Below are 17535 nucleotides of genomic sequence, written 5' to 3' on the forward strand. Positions count from 1 at the left end.
AGAATTTAGAACAGAACTGCATAATACAAGGGATGCTAATGAAAGCACACACAAAATCAATACAAGAGGTTTAACACAATAAAATTTGACCTGGGATATGAAAATACAATTGATGCAGTTGGAAAGTAAAGATCAATACACATTTTACACAATGAAATGTAACATTGAATAAATATACCGAATCATCGCGGACTCGTTCGTTAGCTGAAGCTCATATATTCATAGGTTTAGACTCGTTCGTTAGCTGTAGCTCATATTTTCATAGGTTTAGACTCGTTCGTTATCTGATGTAAACCATTTACATAGGTTTACATGGTACGTTAGCTGAAGCACACATTTGCATTGGTATACATGGTTCTTTAGCTGAGGCGCATATTTTCATATGTTTTGATGGTTGATTATCCAAAAAACACCTTTAATATGTCTCTTAAATTAAGATTTTAATTACCCCCCCCCCCCTCTAAAAAACTATTCCTCAAAGTGCTAAAAACGCCGGGAAAAAAACGAGTAAGTAAAGTGTGGAGAAGAACTATTACTGTTAATTGTGTAGCTCAGTGTGTTTTACTGTTGGTCTTTTAGTGGCTAGTTTTGTCCAGGAACCAGACCCAGCAGAAACTCATAAGGATAAAATGCCCCCCTTCCCTTGCTCTATCGTTTGTTACTTGGCAACAGGCCGCTTGAAATGTTGCCCAGTGTGCTGTTTCTTGTTCGTCTTTATCGTCTGAACTGGAGGGTAGGTCTGTCATTAAACGTATTGTTAATCGTGTAGGAATCTTCTAAAAATGTGCTGTTGGTGTGTATAGACTCATGTCATTGAAGGTTTGTGAATCGTGTAGAAATCTTCTGAAATCGTCTAGTTAGTGTGTATAGACTCTTGCTACTAAATCTATTGTTCATTGTGTTGGAATCTTCTGAAATTGTCTAGTTAGTGTGCATAGACTCTTGCTACAAAAGGTACTGTTAGGCATGTTGGGCTTGATAAAAATATTATGTAGTTAGCGGTCATTGACTACTGTCATTTAAGGTATCGTAAACCGTTGTTTTCAGTGTCGAAAAGTATGTGGTTAAATTGCATAGACCCCTAGAGTAACAGTGAGGATGTTTGTTCGGTAAAGTTAAATTCATTCATCAAACCAATCAACTAACCACCTAGGCTTCGTTCACTGTATGGTTCGCTTAACGAGGCGTTCGTTAACCGGGGCAACCCTGATTTCATAGAAATACATCCAGTAACAAAACATACATTCAAACTCAATCTGGCACCACCAATATAAACAATTCCACACAAGAAAAATGTAATTTAAATACAATCATAAAATACAATGCCTATATTATTGACAACAACAAACACAATCATACATCTGCTTTCAAAACGAGAGAATCGCGTAAACTTGTAGTCAAACGCAAGGCCTTAATTAAGTCGTCACGATGTCTATATTTATCCCAAAATGTCACGAATAGAACGCAACCGGGGACTTGGAAATTTTGGTTTTTATTTTTAAGTCAAACAGAAAGCAGCTGTCGTCTCGTTTTCGGCAGACGATTGGCTGCGATCTAACAGGAAGCACCAGGTAGCATCCGGTTTGCATGAGCTAATTAATTAGCCGGTCGACGCGAATCATTCAGTATCGAGCAGTTTTTGTTTTTAAAAATGTTTGATTTCCGCAGTTAATTTTACTGACTTTTACAAATTTATTGTGGCGTGTACGCGTACTTTAAGGAAGTATAAAATATAATCAATCGACCAAGGAATCTAGATCAAAGGGAACAGGGATGGACTGGTGTGTACATGAGAGAGACAGAGTATGAGAGAGAGAGATAGAGAGAGAGAGAGTGAGGGTGGGGAGGATATTTTTATAAACTTATTACTGTGTGTAAAAAGTGTGCCTTTTGGTGACAATTTTTTTTTGTTCATTTTTCAGGAGGCCATTTCTCAGGTGAGAAAAATGTAATGCACACTTTGGTGAACAACTAGACCATGCTTTGCGAAGTGACGCCTGCATGCTTTGTGAAGTGACTCATTCCTGCTTTGTAAAGTGCTTCCTCTATGCTTTGTGAAATGCCTACTACATGCTTTGTGAAGTGACGCCTGCATGCTTTGTGAAGTGCTTCCTGTGAAGTGACGCCTACATGCTTTGCGAAGTGACGCCTGCATGCTTTGTGAAGTGACTCATTCCTGCTTTGTGAAGTGACGCCTGCATGCTTTGTGACGTGACGCCTACATGCTTTGCGAAGTGGCGCCTACATGCTTGATAAAGTGACTCCTACATGCTTTGTGAAGTGACTCCTGCATGCTTTGTGAAGTGACTCCTGCATGCTATGTCGTTCCCCAGCTTGCATGTTTTGTGATCACCTAGACTACATGTTTCCTGGGCCACGCCGCATGCTTTGCGAACGGCTAAGCCGAATGCATTATAGTTTTAGCAGGAAGAGAAAATGCTTGTTTTTATAAAGCGCTTCTGGTTGCAACGCACTAAAATGTAAACCCTTTTTCTTTCATGTTAAAAGTATAATAACTGATAAATATGCCATACATGTGTATAAACTACACATTATATTTCACATATGTGTTCTTACATAGGTGTAGAATTCTTCACTAAATATTCTGTACCCATTTCCACAGGTATACAAACTTAGATTTCACACATCTGTAAATAGTATTGGATTTCAATCATTTGTAAAAATTACACATTAGATTTGACCCACGTGTTAAAAATACACATTACATTTCCATTATGTGTAAAAATGTTACAATAGATTTCACGCATGAGTTCAAACGAAGGTGTACAGTTCTTTATTAATTATTCAGGGCTCATATTGACCTACTGCTTCACTAAACATACACCAGTACTGCTTCACTAAACATACACCAGTACTGCTCCACTAAACATACACTAGTACTGCTTCACTAAACATACACCAGTACTGCTCCACTAAACATACACTAGTACTGCTTCACTAAACATACACCAGTACTGCTCCACTAAACATACACTAGTACTGCTTCACTAAACATTTCACACCACAGCCCCTCTAAACATTACCCCACCCCCCCCCCCCCCACCCTTAAAATTACCACACTAGTATCCATTAATCACATATCAACCCCCCCCCCCCTCCTTTCTTAATGAAACACGAGCCACGTAATTAAATCAACAAGACAATAGCTTCTCGCGTTTAGTTTCTTTACAACCCCCACCCCTCCCCTCCCCCACACCCACCGCCCAATCAATACACCGTGTGTTGCGTTCTGTTTATTCCAACACTTCGTGTAAGTTGACTAGCTGGTGTTTAGTAAAACGTATCCACGCATGATTACACACACTATTTACAACACGAATACACAGCCAAGCGCGATTGCGTGATTAGACAATTCAATAAAAGTCCTATTGTGTTTTGTGCTGGGTAAATGTTTCAACGTATTTTAGCGTACCCGTCACGCGTTGCTGCGTTATCGGAATTCAAGGAGGCCCGTTATGATGTCTAATTTACATAGTGTCCGTTTTATTGAAAAGTATTGTTTTCTTAAAATATGGAAAACATTTCAACGTTTCATGTTAATTTTATTTCTTTCTTAGAGTGCTTGTGAATATACCGACCTTATGGTTTCCAATTTGAGATTAATGGACTCTACAAATCTAGTTTTACACACCACACTGACTCAACTTTAAGAGGATACCCTCTGTGTTACCAAACGTGTGAATCTATTTGCTAGAACTCGAGCTTTATGTGTAAAACAATAACGGCTCTACGTTTTCTTTTATCTTATGGCGCGGATGTGTCCTGTACAGCCTAGTCGCCCCAGGCGTATGAAAATATTCAATGTTGATATCCTTCCGCAATGGTGATGTATAACACCCCTCAGCACATTCATGAGTGTCAGGGGCATCGCATGGTGATCTTGATAACATCTGTTGCAGTCATCTATTAAAGTAGCCCATCGTATCCCTAATGTAGAGCACTCTTTAAAACTAAAGTACGCGTCAAGGTGCTCGTGTGGGAGACCGGGGTACTCCGGGTCAGATGACTGCCGGGGCGCCTGGAGCAGTTTGACCGTTATTTCAAGTAGTACCCCTGACATGCTGTGCACAACGCCTAATCAGCAAAACCCACGTGATAAGGGTATCCGCTAGAAAACACCGGTGCACCGTTCCTTTGCGATATGTAGAAAATATGTATGACAGAAACATTGTCTGGGTCGTACTCAGCAACTTCCCAAAGTTTAATGGCAATCGGATGAATGGTGTTGTATTGCATAAAAGGCTGAAGTTTCATGTCAATCGGATGAATGGTGTAGTATTGCATAAAATACTAAAGTTTCATCGCGATCGGATGAATGGTGTAGTATTGCATAAAAGACTGAAGTTTCATGGCGATCGGATGAATGGTGTAGTATTGCATAAAATACTGTACTACAAACAAACAAGAGCGTATATACAGAGAGATGTGTTTTTCCTGAAACAATGCACACTAAGCTGATTTTCTTGATAGTAAAATAGAATAAATTATAATGTTCGCTCTCTGTTATCTCCCGATCTTCAACCCTGTAACTGTAACATTTTTAGTGGGTTCACACACTGTCAGCGGGACGGAGTGGCCTAGCGGTAGAGAGCTTGACTACTAACCCGTAAGTCTCGAGTTCGAATCCGGGTTCAAGTCAGTAGACCGTCCCTGAGGGGTACCTAACTCTACTTCACTTGCCCCATAAACTGTCAGTTTTGAAAGGGAACTTTTCTTTATCTCTCCTTCTCTCTATTTCTCTCGTACACACTGACTCAACCACTCACTCCTCACTTACACTCACTCACACCTCAATGATCCTCATCACTTGCATATTCATGTTGCAGACCACAACGTCGAGTTTGTGACGTCATGCTCGCCCGATTCAAAGACCTTTTGCTTGGCCTTCTGATCGGGTTGTCAATGACGGTCTTCTTCGTAGGCAGAACACTCGTGGAAGACTTCCCTTTTTTCCAAGTACGGTAATTTTTAATCATTTCTTGATTTCAATAAGCTTATGTATTTTTTAGCGCAATTTCCATACTGACAATTGCGATTATTAACTCGTCAAGGATGGATGTGTGTCCGATGTGTATCCGATGTGTGTCCGCAGCTTTAAGTCGTATCTCCTCCTCAACGATGCAATATCGAGGACTAGTTCCAAAAGCAAATATGTTAAGCAAGTTCCGAGGATGATTGTGGGCCAAAACAATTCCCGGAATTCCTTCCTGGATTTCCCGGAAAAGCCAAAAAACCTCGAAAAAAATGCAGTTTTTGGCCCATATCTCGGCAACCAGCCCACTTAGCGACTTGAAACATTTACCAATCGATTCCTGCCATAATTTAGAACAATATTGCATAAGAAAGTTTTCAAAAATATCCTTTCGTTCGGTCACAAAAAATTAATTAAGGAAATTTATTAACTTGTTTAATCAGGCACTGCAATTTTCAGATGTTTTTAGTTTTAATAAGCCTCCTTGACTTAGGTTTTTATACTTACTAGAAATTAATTATGTTCATTTTCAAATGTTTAAAGATTTAAATATGACTATATGTTTAGTGTTATTTAAAACAACAACGGTAAATTTTTAATAATTCGATGATTTTAACGAGTTAGATTGTTTACATTTTGCATACCATTAAACAAGCACAGTAATCAAATGTTTGTAGATTTCAATAAGTTTATATTTGTTATATTTTTAAAAACAAATTCGGTAATTTTCAATTATTTGTAGATTTCCAAGCTTATATCACTAAATTTTTGATACTTTAAAATAAGTATGAGAAGGCTTGGCCTAGCGCTAGACAGCTTAACCGAATTTCTTGAGTTCGAATCCGGGTTCAAGTCAGTAGAACGTCCCTGGGTCCACCCAGCTCTGATGGGTACCCTAAGTTAGGGAAACTAAAGGCGGCTGTGCATAGTGTTGGCCACATATGCTGAGGTCACAGAAACAGGTGAACTTTCATTTACTAGTAATGGTGCCTATCACTGACTCTGGTATAACACCATTCACTAGTGATGTGACCTATTGCTGACTCTGGTATAAAATCATTCACTAGTGATGTAACCTATTACTGACTCTGGTATAACATCACTCACTAGTGATGTAACCTATTACTAACTCTGGTATAACATCATACCCTAGTGATGTGACCTATCACTGACTCTGGTATAACATCATACCTTAGTGATGTGACCAATCACTGACTCTGGTATAACATCACTCCCTAGTGATGTGACCTATCAATGACTCTGGTATAACATCACTCCCTAGTGATGTGACCTATCGCTGACTCTGGTATAACATCATTCACTTGTGATGTGACCTATCACTGACTCTATTATAACATCATTCACTAGTGATGTGACCTATCACTGACTCTGGTATAACATCACTCCCTAGTGATGTGACCTATCAATGACTCTGGTATAACATCATTCACTAGTGATGTGACCTATCACTGACTCTATTATAACATCATTCACTAGTGATGTGACCTATCACTGACTCTGGTATAACATCACTCCCTAGTGATGTGACCTATCGCTGACTCTGGTATAACATCATTCACTAGTGATGTGACCTATCACTGACTCTATTATAACATCATTCACTAGTGATGTGACCTATCACTGACTCTGGTATAACATCACTCCCTAGTGATGTGACCTATCGCTGACTCTGGTATAACATCATTCACTAGTGATGTGACCTATCACTGACTCTGGTATAACATCATTCACTTGTGATGTGACCTATCGTTGACTCTATTATAACATCATTCACTAGTGATTTGACCTATCGTTGACTCTATTATAACATCATTCACTAGTGATGTGACCTATCACTGACTCTGGTATAACATCATTCACTAGTGATGTGACCTATCGTTGACTCTATTATAACATCATTCACTTGTGATGTGACCTATCACTGACTCACGTATGTTCCACTTGAAGGTAAACACGCACACCCTGACAGACAAATCACCAAATTTTCAACCAAATGGCGTTGTCCGAATGGAGATCTTCAAACCCACTGACCAGACGGCAGACCGTACGACACACAATGGCGCCAGAACATTTCTCCCTTACAACGATTTTGGTGAGTATTCTTCTGCTCGTTGTTTATAAATAACGTTATGTTTTTTTTTCTAAACTCAAATAGTGACCCCCACAACGTTGCTTAGAGTGCAGGCTTTCTTGCAGAGATTTTTTCTCTAAGGGGGTAGAGGGGAGGGGAAGAGATGGATGGGAATGAATAAAAGTAGGGGGTGGGGACTGTTGAAACTTCTAGAGTGGCACTTGAAACTTCCGGGGGGGGGGGGGGGACGGGACGACGAGGAGCGCGGGCACCTAAATCTTTTATCTACGGCGGTGGGGGTGGACACCGGTTAAAGTTTTTCAATTTAAATTTGATGAGCTTCCTGAAAGAAACCCTGCTAAGAGGTAAGAAAGCAATACTCGGCGCCATTAACTGATGAGTTACACTTTATTTTTTATTTCTTTATTTTTAAATCAACTGACAGTTTTGATTGACGGCGTTGTTTTTCTTACCTTCACAACTTGGTGCGTACTAAGTGTATGGCGCAACTGGATGGGCTTTGTTAATGGTGTAAAACCTGGAGGGCTGGATGGGCTTTATTAATGGTGTAAACCCTGGAGGGCTGGGTGGGCTTTATTAATGGTGTAAAACCTGGAGGGCTGGGTGGGCTTTGTTAATGGTGTAAAACCCGGAGGGTTGGATGGGCTTTGTTAATGTTCTAAACCCTGAAGGGCTGGATGGGCTTTGTTAATGGTGTAAACCCTGGAGGGCTGGGTGGGCTTTGTTAATGGTGTAAAACCTGGAGGGCTGGGTGGGCTTTGTTAATGGTGTAAAACCTGGAGGGCTGGGTGGGCTTTGTTAATGGTGTAAAACCTGGAGGGCTGGGTGGGCTTTGTTAATGGTGTAAAACCTGGAGGGCTGGGTGGGCTTTGTTAATGGTGTAAAACCCGGAGGGTTGGATGGGCTTTGTTAATGTTCTAAACCCTGAAGGGCTGGATGGGCTTTGTTAATGGTGTAAAACCTGGAGGTATAGATGGGCTTTGTTAATGGTGTAAAACCTGGAGGTATAGATGGGCTTTGTTAATGGTGTAAAACATTGTTCTGTTGCCTTCAACCTTCCTTAACAACACTTGGTTAAAGTTTTTAAATAACAAACTCTCAGAAGGGTTGCATATTAAAACATCTGACCATCAGTAATCTCGGATTAAAGTTAAGGGTATGCAATAGGGTAGCTATAAATTAAAGGGGGGGGGGGGTGAGAATGCCCCTCATTTGTATGATTCGGGAGCAGTAAGGAGTGCTGCAAACCTGTCCTTTCAAGTTCTATAGAACTGTTCTGTTCTTTTGAACGCGAATTGATGAAAATAAAAAGTTATTAATGGTATTCAATATCCGTTTTCTGATAAAGACTTGGCATCACGTTAAAATAAAACAGAGGCCGACTATACAACGTGCAAATATGAAACATAACAGTTGAAGACTTTTAAAAATACCTGTCACCCATTAGAGGGTCTAGCCTTTTTTAGGAAGAGGGGCTGCCGAATATTTTTCTTCTTCTTCTTCTTCTTCGTTCTTAATTATTAGTGTTGAAGGGGATCGAGATTTATCTGCCAGTGGGTTTGAACTCGAGCCATTTTTCGAATTTATCAACCATGAGCGTTTTGCCGACTCGACCACGCCTTCAACACAATTAAGCGTTACGTGTCAACTGTTTATGCGCCATTGAGCCATTGACTCCGATTTCAGCCTGCTTTTCTTTTTGGATTTGCTTCCATAGCCTTTGTCCAACCAAGAACAAACTACAAGGCAGCAGTTGTTTAATTTTGGAGTTGTCTCTCCTAGAAGAGTGGCTGTTCCCAGCTAACGAGCCTCATCTGCCCGAGGGTTCGAACTCGAGACTTTTCGATTTAGCAACCATGAGCTTTACCGACTCGACCACGCCGACCCCTTGCCGAATATTTAATTTCTATACATTTTTGTTTGGTAGGGGAGGGTTTATCCCCCCCCCCCCAACACCTCACCCCCACTAATATTTTGAGAGGGGAGAGGGGAACTAAGCCACATAGGCAAATAAAAAATAAAATTTGTCTATGTCGTCACTATCTAGTTTTCATGTTTAACTTAAATTTGTTTGATATAAGTTTATTGTTTTAAATGTTCAGAAGACGACACGATAGCCCAGGAACTGAGTCGAGAGGTCCGCGTGCTGGTATGGGTCATGACGACACCAGAGAACCTGGAGACCAAAGCCCTGGCCATCAAGCAGACGTGGGGCAAAAGATGCAACGTTATCATTTATTTTAGGTCAGTGCTCCAGAACTATTTGTTTGCGTGCTTCAAGGTTAAACAACACCATTGTTGTTGTAGAGTCAGTCTCAAACGGTTGGATGATTTTCAGTTGAAAATGGTACACATTGGAATGCACTGTAGTGTAGGTCTACTGGTACAGCGTTAAGGCTAAGCTATTATTTATGCTCTATAAACCAGGGCAAGCCATAGTAGTTATTTGGGGTTTTAAGTTTTTTGGATTTTAAACATAATAGGTCTGGATTTCTTCACTGAACGGGTGTCATTGTTAACTTGCTAATTTACTAGACTAGAAGATCTAGGCCCTATCCATCAGTTAACTAGTGTAGGACCAGTCTAAAAGATGTGTTTATTGATCAAATAAAGCTAGTTACTGGTATTTTTTTAAAACATGGGGTTTCAGCTTTTATCTTAGCTTACTATATAGAGCACACTACACTATGCAACAGTGGCGTTACTAGGTCGGGTGTTACCTGCTGCTGTAACTATGGGGTCAACCCCCACCCCCCTCCAAAACTTTAACATTTTTGGTACGGTGTCACCCATTCCCCCACTATTTTATTTTAACTGGGTAAAACATTGTTTTGACAGTAGGCTACATTGTGCAAATTTTTCACTTGGTGTCACCCCAAAATGGTATTCCCCGGAACAGACCTCACACCCTTCCCAAGTTGTGATGCTACTAATGTAACCCCCCCTCCCCCTCAAAAAAAAAAAAACCAACCAATTATGAAGCTTGATCTTAATTAAAATGATTTTTTCCTCAGTTCTAAAGAAGATCCTGAATTCCCAGCAGTTAATCTTGAAGTTCCGGAGGGCAGAGGTCATCTGACTGGGAAAACTATGGCAGCCTTCCGATATATTTATGAACATTATTTTGACGAAGCTGATTGGTTTATGAAGGTATGTCAGCCTATATTAAATTAAGCTCAAAATTCTTGTAGGCCTATGTTTATCAACTTAATTCAGTTTAAATTTATTAGTAATTACCTAATTTTCTCTATATTTAAAGATGTTAATTGAAAAGCAATACTCATTAAAGAGGGAGATTTTTTTAAAGCTGTGAAACTTTAACTAATTTTAATTGTTGTTTGTATAAAACTGCTTCATCTGGAATTAAACACTTCATACATTAACAAAGCATTATATAACATAATTTATCAAGATTTAACTTCTATGGGACCATTCACAACATCAACCAAACCTCATGTATAACAATTCACCTATAGTTATTAAAAAAAAAATATTGTTCCTTTCAGGCTGATGATGATACTTATGTAATCTTGGAGAACCTACGTTTCTTTCTATCAGACAAAAACAAAAATGAGCCGATTTATTTTGGCCACTTATTTGCACGTAATGTTGAGCAGGGATACTACAGGTAAATTTATTTATTAGCACAGGTTTAACATATTAGTTAGTCAATAGCTTAAGCCAATTGTTTAATTAGTTATTGAGCAAATATATCAACATTTCAACAGTTTTTATATATTTATAAAACAAACATTGTAATTGATGATTATGGTGTTATTTTAACTAGCCAAACATTTAGAAAATGTGTAGCTTAGATGGTAAAGGTTTGACTGAAAACCTAAAATGTTTTTTTTTTGTAGTAGTGATGGTTAAACATATTTTCTTTATGGTGATAGTGGTGGTTAAACATATTTTCTTTATGGTGGTAGTGGTGGTTAAACATATTTATATATTACGAGGTGGTTAAACATATTTTCTTTGTTAAGGTGTATGTGGTTAAACATTTTTTCTATATTTGAGCATCATTAGTTGCGTCAATCTAACTCAGTGAATATTTTCTCCTGCAGTGGAGGGGGTGGCTATGTCATCAGCAAGGAGGCGCTCCGCAGATTTGGCAAGTTCGCTATCAACTCTACCGTCTGCCGGGAGGATGGGGGGGATGAGGATGTGGAATTTGGTCTGTGCATGGAGAGGCTGAATGTGAAGACTTCCAAGTCCTTGGATGAGATGGGGAGGACCATGTTCCATGCCATGCACCCCTCGCTTCATATACTGAACAAGTTGCCCTCTTGGATCTCCCGCTATTCTGCTAGTGGGTCTTCTGGTCAACAGGTAAAACATCCATTCTCGCGTGTAGTTTGAGTATTTTACTTTCAAATTATTTTTACAGGTATAGTGTAAAGATATATGTGATGGAGTTTTTTTATACTAAAAATGTGTTACCCTTTTGGACCTGGTGATCTATAGGGCAGATGAAGTAGAGTTAACATGTTTCTGTGATCTCAGCATTATGTCTAACTGTCTTTACATTCCCTAATAAGAGTTAGGTACCCATCATAGCTGGGTTGACTCAGCAGCAGTTTAAACTAGAGCACAGGTTCAAATATATTCATATGCTCTACCATTTGACCACTCTATCCCTTAAATGTAATTTATTAATATCTAAACCAAACTAGAATAACTGCAGTGCAATGAAGCATTTCATCCCTTGTACTGATCATAAAATTAAAATAAGTATTTTTAACTACTTATAGATAACCTATCAAAACCTATGTTTAACTTCAAAAAAAGAAACAACAAATTTTTTAACATTTTCCTCAGGGTTATGGTGTAAGCAAGTATGCTGTGAGCTTCCATTATGTTCCTCCTGATGATATGCGTTTGCTAGACTTCTATATGTACCACCTACGTCCCTATGGTATACATTCCATTGACAGAAATAACAGTAAAACTTAGTGGCTGTAGGGAGTACTAAAGTGATACAAGCATTAGCAGTTCAAAACTACACTGTGATAACCCTTAAGAGGAGTCTACAAATATAATAAACAGATCTTAAGGGTCAGTTTTTTTATATTTAATTATGAAATACAGTCCAGTATTGAAGACCAAGGGTATATTAATTGAAATGTGAGTCATATTTATGTGTGTCTCAACATGATTTACCTGAGTTTGTGAATAATCTGATCTGTATGTTTGACCTTATGAACTGCATCACATTGAGTTTGTGAATATGAATATTGATGAACTGAATCTCAGAGGTACAAAACAGATCATCCAAAAACGTTTTGTTCAAAGCAGCCTACACAGTGGGAATTTTTTTGTTCTGAGAAGATAAAAAAAAAGCAATTAAAGACTATTCCAGCTGTTTTTAAAGTTTTTGCCATGAACCTTATATGAAGGAGGTTTTGTAAAACTACAGTGAAATGAATTCATTATAAATCAGCAAATTTGACAATACCTGTAGTTCACACACTTTGATGAGATGAACTGAACAAGAAGGGGGGCATCGCTATGGTGAAATGAATTTATTAAACATTCGCAAATATTTACTTACTGGATACCATGAATGATGAATAGCACAATGTAGCAAATTACTGACCAATGTTTGATTCAATATATTTTCATATTGGATTTAGCAAATCTGTTAATTGATAAATGAGCATTAGAAAAATTTATTTTATCTTTTAAAGTCTCATACGTCTCATCTAAGTAAACTTTTGTCAATTGTTTTATTGTGTATTTTGTTTAACTAGGAAAATATACAAGCTGTTATTTTAATCTTACTACCATGTGATTGTCAAAGAGATAACTAATCTTTTTGCTGTGTAAATCTTGTGCATAATAGTTAAATTTTTAAAATACATTGTTGGAGCATGTGTATCTATCTGTCTTCATATACTCTAATATCAAATAATATAATATATTATTACCTGCTGGGAATATAAAAAGTTTATACTCAGTTTATTCTCTGTCAAATAGATTTAAGTGAAACTAAAATGTAACTTGTTGCTGAAATGTCACTAACTCAACTCATATAGAGACATTCCATTCAATAAGATTAAAACAAAATCCCAACTGTTTTTTTTATAACAAAACTCATAATACTCATATGTATGTAGTTTTAATGATGAAGTAACTGTTACATGAAATCAGTGTTTTATGAAACTTCTGTATTTATCTGGATTACAATCTCTGCCACAAATCTCTTTTACATAATATTCAATGTCTATTCCATCAAATACAATGGGCACACTGACAATTTAATTAATATTTGACAAATTTAGTAGAACAATGTTTGTATTTTTTATTTATTTTATAAAAGTGATGCTTTTTAATGTTATTGTTACTAAAATTGAATAAGTAGCCAAATGATCCCTTTTGTTCATATTTGCATCTCCTGGGATCCAATGATGTGTTTCATTGCGCATTTGCAATTGTAACAATGCCATACATTTTTAAAGTATTTATTTTAAATACTTTGACTGTATTTCCAGCTTAACTTATTGTATAAATTGATTTATATGTGTTGCAAGATTTAAAATATAATTAAGCATGATTTTTCCACCCCTAGTCATTCTTATAAATTAAAGCGGTTTTTCAGACCAATTAATGCCACTTATCACAGTATTAAATTAATTCTTACATTTTTATCTTTTTCATTAATTATGGAAGATAAAAATTGTTTTTTTTTTTACTACTGTGATTTATTTTTTTTTCTGTTGCTGCAAGACTTCCACTGTTTTTTAAAAATGTATTTTAATTAAAAAAAAATTTCAAATCTAAAAATGTTTTTTTTTTTTGTCTGTTGAGTTTTAAATTTTGAAAATAGAATTGTAAAAAGTTTTTTACATTTTAATATGTTTGGGAAACGAATTATTGAATTCAGTTTTTATAAGCTTGCTTATGATGTGTATTTTACGCTTTAAGCCAAGCCTGGTTAATTTTTGTTATATAAATACTCACTTCAGCCTTGAGTACCAGAGGGCTAAAATAAAATGATTGAAAAATATAAAATAAAGCATTTTAGATGATACCACAAATTGTTTTGTTTTCAAGATAATTGCTAATCACAAGATAAAACTAAAATTGACATCCTATTAGATTTTAATAAACCCATTACAGCCATAAAACTGGCCATTCACACACACACACAACTGATCACTTTGCCAATCTTCTGGGATTTAATTATTTACTGATTTTTAATTTTTTTTTTTAATTTTTTTTTTGCATTGCCTGTGATAGTTATGTGGTTTAATGTGTTTGATATTTAGCCTTAGATTCCGCCCTTGGAATACATGATAAAAAACTTGTTGAGTGTAAAAGTTGATCAAACTCATAGTTTGAATGATGTGCTTATACAAAAGAACTCATAATATTTAGACCTCTTGTGCTGGGCCATGATAAACCACATTATGTTGGCCACTTGTGTTGGGCAATGATAAATCACATTCTATTGGCCACTTGTGCTGGGCCGTGACAACCACATTCTGTTGGCCACTTTTGTTGGGCCATGATAAACCACATTCTGTTGGCCACTTGTGTTGGGCCATGATAAACGACATTCTGTTGGCCACTTGTGCTGGGCCATGATAAACCACATTCTGTTGGCCACTTGTGCTGGGCCATGATAAACCACATTCTGTTGGCCACTTGTGCTGGGCCATGATAAACCACATTCTGTTGGCCACTTGTGCTGGGCCATGACAACCACATTCTGTTGGCCACTTGTGTTGGGCCATGATAAACCACATTCTGTTGGCCACTTGTGTTGGGCCATGATAAACCACATTCTGTTGGCCACTTGTGCTGGGCCATGATAAACCACATTCTGTTGGCCACTTGTGCTGGGCCCATGACAACCACATTCTGTTGGCCACTTGTGCTGGGCCATGATAAACCACATTATGTTGGCCACTTGTGCTGGGCCATGATAACCACATTCTGTTGGCCACTTGTGCTGGGCCATGATAAACCACATTATGTTGGCCACTTGTGCTGGGCCATGATAAACCACATTCTGTTGGCCACTTGTGCTGGGCCATGATAAACCACATTCTGTTGGCCACTTGTGCTGGGCCATGATAAACCATATTATGTGGCCCACTTGTGCTGGGCCATGATAAACCACATTCTGTTGGCCACTTAGTAGGCTGTTGTCATAATACAACACTAAAATTTATGGTCGTTATTGATTCTGGTATGCAACTGGCCTTTTTGCATAATTAATTGCTCATCTAAAAAACTACCACGTTGTCACAGTTAGGTAGTTAATTAATTTAAACAGCACGCGTGGCTAATTGCTGGTCTTCTGCGTGCACTAAATCAAGTTAAGGAAAGATGGAGGTTCGCCAACCTAATGTCCTAAAGTCAACATGGAACATAATGTTCTATAGTCAAGACTAGGCATGCTGCCCAGCTTCGCTTAGGCTTTCGAAAACATTGAGAATTTGGATGCTTAATTAATTCGCCCATATAAGGCGCCGGTCAGTCGAGGTCAGTTTTGAACCCCTCATCGTAGACTTTTCGGCCAACCGGCCCCCGTGTTCTTTCGCCCCAAGGCAAGATCCTGCCAAATTTGAAGCGCCTGCGGCGCCGGGAAGTGCCCTGTAGGGCACCTGACAACTTAGTTTTAAAGATCATCTAGATCTAGAATCTCTAGATCTATATGATCTAGAATATCTAGATCTAGATCAATATCTAGATCTAGAATCTCTAGATCTAGAATCCAAATAGATAAAATAATTTTTTTTAAGTTTAGGCCGAGAAAATCGTATTGTATACATTTCATAGCGTACATAGCTCTAAATCATATTTGAATGAAATAGTTCATTTTTTACAAGCTTTTATTTAACTCACTTCCTCGTCGGTCTGTCTGTCTAGACGGAAACGGAGGAGTGAAAATTCGGACAGTTCTACTTGACCGATACGATTCACAGTTGGCACGTGGGTCAAGACATGAAGACAATGCAATCTGAAACTAAATTTGACTTAATTGGATGCCTAATTAATTTTTATGAATTAATTAAAATTTGGACCGAATTAGTAGGCATGTCTAGCCAACCACACCACACGCGTCATCACCTTCAATAGCTGCGCCATCACGTAATGGCTGCGTTCAAAAACCATTGCGCGCCTACTGAACGTGATGTTCAGTAGGCGCGCAATGGTTTTTAGTCATGTAACTCTATTGTAAATAAAACATGTAAAGTACTGAAAAAAAAATTCATAAAAAACGTTTTAATAACAAGCTTTTATGTAATGATGCACTAAAAAGTAGAAAATAAATTATAGACTACTATTTAAATAACTATAAAGAAAAGCGTGGGTGTCTTCCTTAACATTAGTAAAGGTATCCAATAGATACTAAAGTGACCCACGCTTTTCTTTATAGTTATTTAAATAGTAGTCTATAATTTATTTTCTACTTTTTAGTGCATCATTACATAAAAGCTTGTTATTAAAACGTTTTTTATGAATTTTTTTTAAAATTCTAAACTCGGAAGATGACGTCATCAGTTTCGTGCTCTTGTTTTAGTGTTTTAGTGTAAACAATAAGCGACGTCATTGTTAAATGCGTTCTTGTCCCAAGTTTATACACTTTTCCGGTTGCATAAATAATACTGTTTCTCTACATTCGAATACGCCTTTATTTTTTATTTTTCTTCTTTAAATAAAATTGTGGTTATACATTTAAAACATCTAACATATTATTTTCAACAAAAGTCCGTAAAAAGTTCTTCATATATCGCTGCCGATTCTGACGTGATGTCCGGCGAAAATTTTTTGAGGACAGAGAGAGAGAGAGAGAGATGTGCGAACGTGGCCCATTCTAGATTTAGATGGGACCTAATTTCCGATAGTCAACATGGGACCTTATGTCCTGTAGCCAACATGGTACCTAATGTCCTCTACCGAAAGAGAGACAAAATGTCCTGTAATTTAAGTGTATCCTATTGTCCTATAGCCAACTTGGGACGAAATATGGTAAAACACCCACTTAAGGTAAGACATAATGTAGGACATAGACTTATCAATCGACGTAAAACAACAGAGTACTTTTTACTCTAAAAAAGTCAGATCTAATGTTATGTGAAAATAGCTTCTTGAGGAGTAGACTTTACTAACATTAACAACTGATATGTATGACTCACTCAACATTTCCCTTTAGGAAGCAAAAGTGTGTGTGCAGCATGCAAGCTATGTTCAGTGTTTCTTTCAGACAAAATTTTCCGGGGGGCGGTGGGGGTAGAGAGGCGGACACTGGCAAAGTATATATTTTCTGTATAAATTCCATTTCGTTCGGGGAAGGGGGGGGGGCTCTGGAAAAAGCCTTTGAAGAGCTCTTGCATAACTATATTATGTGCGTAGTGTTAACATTGACTTATACATTTAAAGTTTACAAAAAGACTGAATGGTCAGTTTCAACTAC

At 37.7% G+C, this 17535-nt stretch overlaps 1 protein-coding gene across 1 annotated transcript in view; it reads left to right on the forward strand.

Annotated features, from left to right (window-relative positions):
* LOC131957983 (glycoprotein-N-acetylgalactosamine 3-beta-galactosyltransferase 1) overlaps positions 1-13816 on the forward strand; it is a 28844-nt gene extending 15028 nt beyond the window's left edge. Inside the window, exons 2-9 of the mRNA XM_059322861.1 lie at positions 1923-1937; positions 4848-4977; positions 6962-7106; positions 9209-9350; positions 10121-10256; positions 10613-10734; positions 11174-11438; positions 11928-13816. Coding sequence (XP_059178844.1) covers positions 1923-1937; positions 4848-4977; positions 6962-7106; positions 9209-9350; positions 10121-10256; positions 10613-10734; positions 11174-11438; positions 11928-12062 — 1090 coding nt within the window. The 3' untranslated portion in view covers positions 12063-13816. The remainder of the gene's footprint in view (positions 1-1922; positions 1938-4847; positions 4978-6961; positions 7107-9208; positions 9351-10120; positions 10257-10612; positions 10735-11173; positions 11439-11927) is intronic.
* The last annotated feature ends 3719 nt before the right edge of the window (positions 13817-17535 follow it).

Source organism: Physella acuta, unplaced genomic scaffold (assembly GCF_028476545.2).
Source record: "Physella acuta isolate Inbredline_101_S28 unplaced genomic scaffold, ASM2847654v3 ptg001283l, whole genome shotgun sequence".
NCBI lineage: Eukaryota > Metazoa > Mollusca > Gastropoda > Physidae > Physella > Physella acuta.